At 42.5% G+C, this 11264-nt stretch overlaps 1 protein-coding gene across 1 annotated transcript in view; it reads left to right on the forward strand.

Annotated features, from left to right (window-relative positions):
- SLCO3A1 (solute carrier organic anion transporter family member 3A1) overlaps positions 1-10972 on the forward strand; it is a 141826-nt gene extending 130854 nt beyond the window's left edge. The window contains exon 10 of the mRNA XM_082060810.1: positions 1673-10972. Coding sequence (XP_081916936.1) covers positions 1673-2052 — 380 coding nt within the window. The 3' untranslated portion in view covers positions 2053-10972. The remainder of the gene's footprint in view (positions 1-1672) is intronic.
- The last annotated feature ends 292 nt before the right edge of the window (positions 10973-11264 follow it).

The raw sequence follows: 11264 nt of genomic DNA on the forward strand, positions 1-11264 counted from the left end.
TGAGTGTGTGGTTGTCCACAGGTTTTAACAAAAAAAAACACCAACCAAAACAAAACAACAACAACAACAACGCATCTTCTAACTTAGAAGCAGAACCACCCCAGTCTGAAATTTCCAGTCATTGAAATGACAGACAGAGATCTGGCGCTGATGTTTTTTCCAGAATATATCCAGAATTTTAGATGCGATGACTGAAACTAGTGTTTCCAACAGATTGTCTTGCTTTTGTATAATCTGTTTTTATTTACTATGTTTGTGCTATTAATGACTGGTTAAAATGACTACCAAAAGCCCATATAGCCTTTCTTAACTCCTGCGTTTATTAACATATAAGGAAGATCAAACAAAATCTGCAGAGCTCTAGTCATCGACAAAATAAAATAAAGAGATCTCAGTTACCACAGGGGACAGTGAAGACAACCAATTTATTTGTAGTCTTAGGATACATGTCATGAATGTCTCTATTTCGTTCATGACAAGCTGAAGGAAGGTGTCTTTTTTAAGCCTGGAAATCCAGGTTAATGATGAAACTGGATCCAAGATTAAACACTTTGCTGTCTAGAAACTGCAGTCCTTGTGTCTATCTACGCATGTATTTATAGAGTCTCAGGCATTACAGCACCTACAGATGGAGTGATACTGTTGAGGATATGTCGTGCCTACCTGCTGTTGGATTTCAGTAAATACGATGCTCTCCTTTGCTTGCTATCTTAACCCACAACAGTGATTTTATGCACTGGGTTTTTTTCTGTGGTTTATCTGCTTCCAGCCTCCCCCTGTAAACATAGCAGAAGGAAGAGAAAATGGTTTACATTTTGTAGAATATCCACATTTTCTTCTGAGTGCTGCATGCTCGGTGCATGTGTACTGGCTGGGGAGTGCAAAGCTGGAACGTGGATGTTCTAACCACCATCGGGTAATGTGAAACGGGGGGCTCTACAATATCCCTGTAGGCTGGGGAGAATAGAGAAGAAAAACATTGCCTTTATTAGTCAAATGAGACTGGAGTGATTGCCTTGCTTTAAGATTGCAGCTCTGCTGCAAACTGTGATTGAGAAATGCTCATCAGTAGTTAGCTGCAGTGGCTGTGGGAGAATCCTGCTGGGATATTCCATTTAATGATGCTCTGAAATTTTCTATTCTTTTCAGATTTAATCTTTTTCATCTATTAGAGGCCATTGTTTCTTTTCCTTAGACCTGGCAAAAACATTCTGTGTCAGAGAAAGGTCCAAAACTCAATTTCAGTGCCCCTGCTGATGTCAGGGTCTGAACTGGAGCCCTATGACACCCTTTGGGTGAACACCCCAGGGTGCAGAATTACCAACATCTAAACAGAGAGCTAGCTGCAAGGCTGTCCTTCTTCGCTTTCATTTACCCCTCCCCTCAGTCTCATTGGGCAAACGAGAAGCTTAATAAAAGCTGCTTAAACTGGAGTAAAATCCTTCCTGCATATTGATATCAGAGATCTCTTCCGTAGACATTGAGTCCAAGCTAAAAACTCATCCACAGACTTTATTTAGGTTGATTTAGAACTTAAAAAATTAGAATCGCAGGCTGCAGATGGGACCATTAACCTTGATAAAATATCCTCTCTTTCCTTTCACTGCAATCACGTCTTCTCTCTTTATTGTAAAGATCATAAAAGCATGATTTGTCTCTCTTATTTTGACAGGTTTTATCCCACCTCCACTGATCTTTGGGGCTGGAATTGACTCCACGTGTCTGTTCTGGAGCACGTTCTGCGGCGAGCAAGGAGCCTGCGCACTGTATGACAACGTGGTCTATAGATACCTGTATGTTAGTATTGCTATAGCCCTGAAGTCTTTTGCATTCATCTTATATACAACCACCTGGCAGTGCTTGAGGAAAAACTATAAAAGATACATCAAGAACCACGAAGGTGGTCTCAGCACTAGTGAGTTTTTTGCCTCTACTCTCACCCTAGACAATCTGGGGCGGGACTCAGTGCCCCAAAATCAATCACATAGGACAAAATTTATCTATAACCTTGAAGATCATGAGTGGTGTGAAAATATGGAGTCTGTTTTATAGTGACTATGGAGGGGTGAACTATATTAATAATACAAGGGTCCTTTTTAATAAAAACAAGAAGAGTGAGAATGAAGAAACGCAACTGCAAAACAACAACGGCAACACAGGAAACTTTTGTCTTTTCCTCAAAGTCAGACCCAGCCAGGATTCTTGAGAACAGCATCTTTTAGTGGGATCACTTGTGAAATCCTGTGGGGGTGATGGAGAACGCAGGGAGCGCCTGTGGCTGGGTACCAGCCCCTTTGGTGACAGCACGAGCTTCCAAGAAGGGCATCTGCAGAGGTTCATCGGAGAGCTCGGCAAACAGAGAGGCTTGGGCATGAGGCGTAGAGAAAGCAAGATGCTAACAGCGTTTGTGGTTGCAAACAGGGTCCCAGGGATAAGAGGAGCCCACAGAATGGGCTGGAGGGTTGGTTAACCAGTCTGGGTGCTGTTCAAACCCTCTGTGATGGCAAAGAGGGCAGCGGTGCTGGAGTCGTTCCACCAGTCATGCTCTTGTCACCGGCCGCGAGTCCACGATAAATACCTTGTAAGCTGCTGGAAACCGTCCAGGTGGCAAGTGATGCTATCAGAGGTACCCGAGTCCCTCCAGCCCAGGCTGATTCGCAGATCGCAGCTCCGTGGCCGTCTGTGAATAGCTCTGCTCAGATCCCTCAAACCCAGGAAAGTTCAAGACGTTTGCTCGCACTTGCCAAACGTGCTGTCATTTTTAAAGGGGGATGAATTCCAAATTCTTGTCTGTGTAGTCCTCTGATAAAATCTTTTTTTTTTTTTTAAACTTATTTTCGAATCTATGTTAACCCTTAAATCGCTGACACTTTTCCATAGGGAGGATTTATTTATGCTGGTTTGGGGAAGGATCCTGTTTAATTCACCCAAACATAATGTGACTCAAGAGGTTTGTTTAATCCTCTGCATTTTTTATCCATACGCCTTCATTCTAATATGCTACCAAGCCAATGAAGACACATAATACGTTTTTAAAGAAGAGAACGAATGCACTGTGTCTCTATAAAAACAATTGTCAGTTGGAGAATTATAGATAATATGATGATTTACATAATATAGTTTTTTCATATTCTATGTGACTCAGTGAATACATATATATATGGAGAGGGTGTTTATGTTCTCTCCAGTTTTTAAAGATATATATATATATATATATATATAATTTGCAATCTAGAAATTGTGTGGTGGATGTTTTCTTTAAAGTAAGTGTGAGTGTGTGTGTGTGTGTGTGTGTACGAGATGAAAGGAATACTGACCTTAATCCTGCAACGCTCATGCTTTTTTTTTCACCTGAGAAATTCCACTGACTTCAGTAGAAGCCGTGTGAGGAAGGTGGGATAATCTCCCCTCCTGGGGGCCACGTTTTGCGCTCAGATGTGCAAATAATGTTCCTATGGAAGGCCGGGTTCTGGGAGCAGAGGCTGACCGGTACTGAGCACCTCTGAAATTTTCATTCAGGTCTTCAAGAGGCACCCATGGAGGAGCAGGTTTGGCTTTGCTTTTGCAATGCAGTCTTATCTAAGCCTGCAAAAATCATGGGGAACCTTTCATCTGATTTCAAGAAGCATTGGGTCAGGCTTATTTTGCATGCTTATTTTTCTTTTCCAGAACATTCCTGCTGGGAAGCAATACAAATTGGTTGTCTTTGATGAGTTTTCCCCAGGAAGCAGACCCATTTCCAATGGACTAAATGTCAGAAGGGTTTTAAGGGTTAGCATCATAATCAAAAAGCTCTTTTTTTTTTTTCTGTTTGTATTTTGAAGCTGTTGTGAACTCGCAGGTGTTCAGAGAAGTAACTTGGCATGCTGAACCAAGTGCTGGACGTCACTTCCGTGCAGCTGGTGGAGGAGCTGATCTTCACGTCCTTGTCCGTTGCTGGCAGTGGACACCCCAGAGCTGGCACAATTATGGGGGGGTTGCTAACTTGCCACTCATGTTCGACACCTTTTTGGCAGACTTTGCTCTTATCTAGGCATTGAAACGTGGGTGTGGGATGTCAAACTGCTTCCATTTGACTGACTTTACGTGTGTGTGTGTGTAATTTATGCACAGCATTATATGTTCAGCAACAGTAAGGGCAAAAATAAAAGGGTGTATCAAATAAACTCCACTGTGCCAAATGCTCAGCAAATATTGTAACTGCAGATATTTGATTTTGGGTTTTCAGCCATGTTAAAAATCACTTGATTAATGAAGGAGTTTAAGGAAAAAAAAAAGTTACTAAGCTATGCAGTGCCATTGTTATGTTGGGTGGTAAATGATGCTTTTTAGACCATTAGTATATCCTATCTGCTAAAATAGAGATACTACATCCATAAAACAATGAATTTAAAAGAGGCACGGGGTGCATAACTGTCTCATAAAATATGTATAATTGTCAAGGATAAGCCTTTGAAATCATTCTGTACAGTTCTCTTCATTCTGCAAATTTATTACTTAGACTGCTGTCTTTTCAAATGTTAGCTCATAATTTTATACTGTACACATACATTCAGACTCGATCACAAATGTCATAGAATAGAGCCTTTCTAAAAGCCTGATTGCTTTAAATTCTATAACCCCTTTCACAATTGCATTTTTTTTCCCCTCTGAAAGTCCAAGGTGAAGGAGAAGAGCACGCTGACATGATGCAAAACAAACTCTCAGTGTTGAAGAGCCGCGGTTTGTCAGTACAGTCAAAAGTGCCCCTTGACCGGAGTTATAGAAACAGGATTCTAGGGCACTTCATGTTTTCATTTTTATTTTTGGTTGCTTTTTTTTTTCCCCAGTTAATCTCTTTTCTTGGTATGTATGGGAGATATGGTTGAATGGGGTTACTTACTTTATTTTTAAGCAGTAACTTAAAAATCCTGCATGATTGTTGTTTTATTTCTTTTGATAATGTGACTTTCGAAAAGCTCTCTCCCCATTTTTTTTAAGGATGTATCAGATCCCTGCATCATGGAAGGGCTTTACTGTCAGTGCTTTGGTACAGATTCAAGAACAGAGGTTTAGTTTAAAGAAAACATACAGACCAAAACCTTTATCCATCCCAGCAGGCTCTCTGCTTTTTTCTGATTTCAAAAACCACAAGCCAGTTTTGCCTGCAACCCATTTTTTGTTATAGAATTACAAATGAAGAGTCTCAGACATCCTCCTGCTTCCCAAATTGCAGCATGGGCCCTCGCCTGTCAGCACTTCGCTTCCATCCCGCAACTGCCTTAACCACGCAGGAAACTTAAGAACAAGGATGGAGTTAGAAAATTGCCCATTCCCGGAACAGAAACAGGGCCGGAGCTGTGCTGTCCAGATATAATGTTGGAATTTTTTTCTCTATATTCAGGGGCATTGAAATTCAGGGGTTTGTTGAGACCTCAGTCTCAACAGAAATGTTATTTTGATGTTTCCAAGCACTGTGTTCCCTGCATGGCTATCTGCTAAGGAATGGGGTGTTTGAAAAAATAAACTACTTGACGTTTAGCAGTCTCTATGGGATTGTCCAGTTGCCTTGCATGACATCAGGTTGGGGTTTCCTTTCCCCTTGTACAGACAACACCTTTCATAGCCCTAAGGGAATCGAAAGGGGACCCCAATCTAAAATTGGTGCAGATGACACTAGAATCAGTTTCTTTGCAACCTTGTTAACAAAGGGATGTAATTGCAGAACCCTCTTTTTATACGTAGTGCAAACATACATTTTTCTGTCTTTGCCCGGCACATCTTGGATGTATAGTGGGACCGAAATGCCATCACTTGAATTATCTAGACAAACCTTCCATTCTTTGGGAATTCAACTAATAAGGACCTCACAACTGCCATCGCCCTGTGAGATGCACCGAACTACTCAGTGCTGCTACTGTTAATCTCAGTTGGGTCTCACCTTGCTGGGAAGGTGAAAAGGGAAAGACACAGAGAGGAATTAGCTTCAATTAGCTGAGTTAGCTATGCTTCAAAATGCTTCAGAATTGAACTGATGGTCTGCAGACATTTGAAAAGTGATTGGAGTATTTCCAAGTGGCTGAGATGCACTGGCATTTTTTTCTTGAAAAAAAAAAAGAAGAATTAATAAGGATTGGAGTCCATCCTATCCTCATCAGAGTCTTATGTTCTTCAGGTTTAGCTTTGTCTTAGTCACACACATATTTTTTCTTGTAACCAGCAGTTTCACTCCACAGCAAACCCAAGACAATGTGAAGGCCACCAGCACTGTGAAGCTTTAGCCCCTGAGTCAGCCGTGGAAGTTGCTGAGAGTTTCTCACAGCTGGGTGTGTTGGGATCAGTGTTTTCTTAAGGTTTGGATAATCTTGGTGTGATGTTTGTTTTATTCTTGGCAGGTGATGCAGGGAATTGTCAGTATTAAAGACATATGCAAATGCTTCACTGGATTGATGTGATAACAGCTTTGTTCCTTTTATTCACAGGGGTTTCCAGACTTATTCCCGTTCTGCCTTTAGACACAGCTGTGCTTACCTGTCCCCCTAATTTCACATGAACTATCTTTGCAGATAGAAGCAGGTTTATTGTTGGTCTCTCTCTATAGCTGATTATTGCCTGCAAAGTTCCCAGGCTTTCTATGCATAGAGCAAAGTACCCCTGGATATAAGCAATAATACTGACCTGTTCCCATTTGCATTAGGAGTTTTTGCTTTTCTTACCTAAATCTCCCAACATCCCATGCTGCTGCTGTGACTCGCCTTTTTTGTTGGCAGTGGCTCCAGGAGTCAGGCAGCCAAAAGTCAATTAGTGTGAACAGGCAGCAGTTTATTAAGATGGGCAGCTGTGTGATGGGAGCCTTTGGATTGAGCCAGGCTCAGCTTTTGGTCTTTGGGTGATTGAGATTGATCCAAGGAGGAAAGGAATAACCAGGGTGTTGTGGCTGAGCCCCCAGAGTCCTTGGAAGGATTATCCAGCCTTCCATGCTCTTGGATACACCTACCTGCCCTACCTCCCTGAGACTTGCTGTTTGTGGGCATTTCTTCCAAATTAACCATCATCTTCCTTTCTCCAGTTCTTCCTTCCTCCCAGTGACAAAGCACAGCTCGGCTCTACCAAGTCAATACGAGGTGTTCAGAGTTAGTGACTGGCATTTCAATTTGTCTGGGATGCCAGCACATCTCACTTAGTATTACATATGCTCAAATTATTATCGTTTGTTCTGCTTTTATACACTAAGTCTAGTCCTTCTAGGCTGCAAATGATGTTGTCTATCATTCCGTTGACATTTCTAGCCAATCTGAGTCTTAATACAATTGCTTCACTGAAAAAAAATAGCCTTTTCAGCAGTTCTTAGACATTAGGTATTTCTTTATTAACTAGTGATGCCAAATAAAATCTTTGGCCATTGTCTGTTCCCTGAATCCAGTGGAGCAGAAGGAGCCTCTGTCTCCTCAGAAGCAATACCAGTGATTTCTTTGATAGACTACGAACCTGGACCGCTTCTCTTTCAGCTTCAGTCTTGCCACAGCTGCTCAGCTATGAGCATCCCTCAGCCCCAAAAGGATACAGGGAATTTAGGAGAAGCCACGTGGACAGAGAAACCCATGTAAATAGCTGCAGAGTCAGACTGTAGGATGTATGTAGTAAAGCAGCTGTTTTGCTTATCAAAACCTTGCTTTGGTCTCTGATGAATGAAGTGACCCTAGGGATGGGTTGTTTGGGATACTATGAGTTCGTAATGTTTCCCTTATTTTCTTCAGATAAAGTGCGGCAGAGCAGAGCATCACACTCTGAGAAGGAAAAGATTAGCAATACTCTCGACAGCTTGTGGTGCTGGGCTTGTTCTACAGGCAGTTGGTGTCTGCAACTGGCAGAAAGCAATAAGGAGCTTGTCAGGTCCAACTCAGCAAATAATTTATAGCAACTTCATAAATTAATTTTCCCTTTTATTTCTTCCTTGTGATTGCTGAGAAAACCAGGGAGATGCCTCCAGTGTATTTGCAAGGTCATTTCTGCATATCATCAGTGGTCTGGAGGGGTTTGCAAAAGCTTTCTTATAATTCATGCATGTTTGTTTGTTCTGCGTGAACATAGAAAAAACGGGGAGTATTTCTGCTCCTTGAGTTCCCTAGGCTGGAATTTTCTCATCGGTACAAATACTTAATTCAGAAGTATATGATTGGGAATTGAGTAAGAGGATCCTCACTCAGTGCCGGTGGGCAGAGCACCACGGGACATACACCGCTCCAGGACAACCAAGGTGCTGGCTCCCAACCCATCATCCTATTTCCAGGAATATTCTGTCACATACGCTTGAAATTCTCTGCTTCTCCCAGCGTTCCTTCCAGGTAATGCATTCATTTGAGTAATTACTGAGAGCAAACACAAAAAGGGTATGAACCCAGACAAAAACAAATTGATATAAAGGTGAAGCAGGTGGTGCAGATTTTATTTGCGATGTTTGCACAGCCCGTAGATTGGAAGCAAAAATCTCTCAGGAATCAGAGAGTTGCATATGACTTAACATATCTTAGTTCTTCTCAACTGAATTGCTAGTTGGTAGGACAGCAAAAGGCTTCATTCCCTGCCACCAGTATCCTAGCCCTTCAAAACCCTTTTCTTTTGCAGTACGGCATCGCACAAACACCAGTGCTTTTACCCTTCAATGTAAACTGCATCTCAGTGCTACGTTTTCGGTGCCTCACAACTCGAACTGTGTGAACTTGAAGAAATGACCCCTGTTCTTCACCCATGACACTTTCTGCCTGAACGGAGGATGATGATGATCCCTCTTGAAGACTCACAGCCGTTTTCCTAAGGTCTTACGCACAGGGGGACCAAAACTGTGCTCTGTTGATCACAGGTGGCCTATAGCTGTGCTCGGGGGTCTGTACCTTGTCTACAGCCCCACGTTGCCTTCACAATGTTTTCAGTGCAAAGCACAGTGATGAGGCTATGCATACCTGTCCCTGACAAACATTCAGGGTTGCCAATGGTCTATGACCACCAAAGTTTGGGGAGTCTCCATGTTAGCACATGAAAGCAGCTCCTATCATCTACTTTTTGGGAAAGAGCCATCTCAGAGCAGGGTTCAGCAGCAAAAAGGAGCTCTTGGTTCTCTTTGGTACCACATACATAGGGAGGAGGGGTGGGATGGGAGCAGGGGAAGAGCTGTGACCTTTTAAAACCCATAGTGCCTACCACTGCAAACGGAACGCTGTATTGTATTATATTATATGTGACCACTGTGTAAATAAAGTACAATAAATGTGGTGTTCATTAGGACTTTTGATACAAGTCAAATGCAGTCTGTAGAAATGTTTGGTTTTTTGTTTTTGTTTTCCCTGCTGTATGTACTTATATCACATTCCAGGCATGGGAACATTTGGGGTCGTGCGAGCTAGAAATGCATAAATGGCATTAGATTGGAAATGTTTGCAATAAGGAAATGTTAAAATTCCATTTGCCCTGTAGAGATGAGACACAAGCACGATATGAAAACCAGACACTGCGGAGGGAGGGAGCGGGGGGGGACAGCTTAAATAAGCAGGAGGAGAGCGGCTCTTGACTTGAAGTGGCTTGTGAGCAGAAGCGGCCGTGCTGCCCAACCATCCTTGGCCGTGCTTCATTCGCAATGGAGGAAAAGCAAAGTTTTACAGGGTGGTTCAAAAAGATGGACCCAATTTCGAAGGGGGATATTTCACCACGTGATGAAATATGTTCAGGTGAAGGGAACATAGAGCATTTATAAAAAGGTTACTAAAACTTGATAACCTGTTAAACTGTTTGTAAATTTTTGTGGAATTGTAACATGTTGCTATTGTGAAATTTACTGCTTTGAAATTGCATCCATCTTTTTGAAATACCCTGTAGTTTGGCTGATTGCTTGTGTTCCTGATGCAGAGGTTGGTCAGGAGCCTGTGTAACCTGGTTGTTCTCCACCCTTGAGATCCCTTAGCAGCAGCTACAGCTGAGCAAACTTGAGAGCTTAAAGTTCAAAGCAGAATGGGAAAGAAGTTCTCCTGTCCTTAACCAGCTGGACCCCCTGTGGCTCTGGCAAACATTGAAGGGCTTTTTTTTTGGTGATAATAAGAATATTAGGAATTTAGTTTGTTTCTTAACGCACTTCCTTGTCCATCCTCGTGTTCCTCCATGGTTTAATAAGAGAATTAACGCATTTCAGTGCGGCAGGTGCCACATGCCCTCCAAATCCTGATGCATCTCATAACTGGGTTGTTGGTGAGAGTTTCTCCAGCCTGCAGAAGCTCAGGACTTCCCTGGCAAGTGGTTGTGGTTGGTGCATGGATGTAATCTTCCATCAGTTTGTGGAGGCTGATTCCACATTGACTGTCTCATTGGAGAAACAAGACCACCCCATGCGGTTTGTCACACCTATGGCTCAAAACTCCCCCACTGCGCTCTGTGCAGGGTCCACGATATTGGAGGAGCATCTGCCTGTCTCCACAGCAGGCCAGTCAGTGATGTTTGTCCCTCATGGCATTGCTGTTCTTCATAGTAACCTGGGCAGAGCAGCATTTGTGGGTGGTTGCATGTGAAGAAGGTTCTTGCCACATAGGACATCTCCACAGTTGATCTGTGGTAGCGTGCATGGGGCCTGGATGAGCCCAGGTGCCTCTCCCCTGCCTCAGGCTGTAGTTTGGTCTTTTCCTACAGTACCTAAAGGAAAGTCGTCCTCAGAAAGGTCTTTGAAGTGTGCTGGTTTGACTGCTGGGAATTTTGCAGATGTTTAGCAGCACTTCCAAAATAAACCAAAACCTGGTTTGGAAAAATGAAATGTTTCACTGTACAATTGATTTAAAAAAAAAAAAAAAAAAAGGAAAAAAGAAAGAGAAACCACATGCTCGATATATTTTGAGTACTGTGTTCTGTATTTTTGCAGCTTATATTTTCCAGATGAGCAGTTTAGAAATATGTGATGTGAAATACATACTGTAAGTTTGCTGTAAATGATATTAAAAGCACTATTTTCATTCTTCTCCTGTCTCATTGGATGATCTCTTTGGTTCTGCCGGCTTGGCTGGCTGGGCTGGTACTTTGTCTCTCCCAGAAAGTTTTCAGTTTCAGTAGAAATGGAGTTGAGACTCTGGGTTGGAGATTTGATGTTGAGGTTGAAAGTTTGCTAGGAATGGGGGTGGGGCTGAACGTGTTCCTGTGTTTATGCAGAGGAGAGGTCCTGGTGAAGAACTGGTTGTGACAGAAGGTAAGGCAGATTTTTGGAAAGAGGGAAGCTGAAATTTAGTTAATGGTTGTAGAAAAGGAGAGGGACC

Source organism: Streptopelia decaocto (assembly GCF_964273445.1).
Source record: "Streptopelia decaocto genome assembly, chromosome: 9".
Taxonomy (NCBI): Eukaryota; Metazoa; Chordata; class Aves; order Columbiformes; family Columbidae; genus Streptopelia; species Streptopelia decaocto.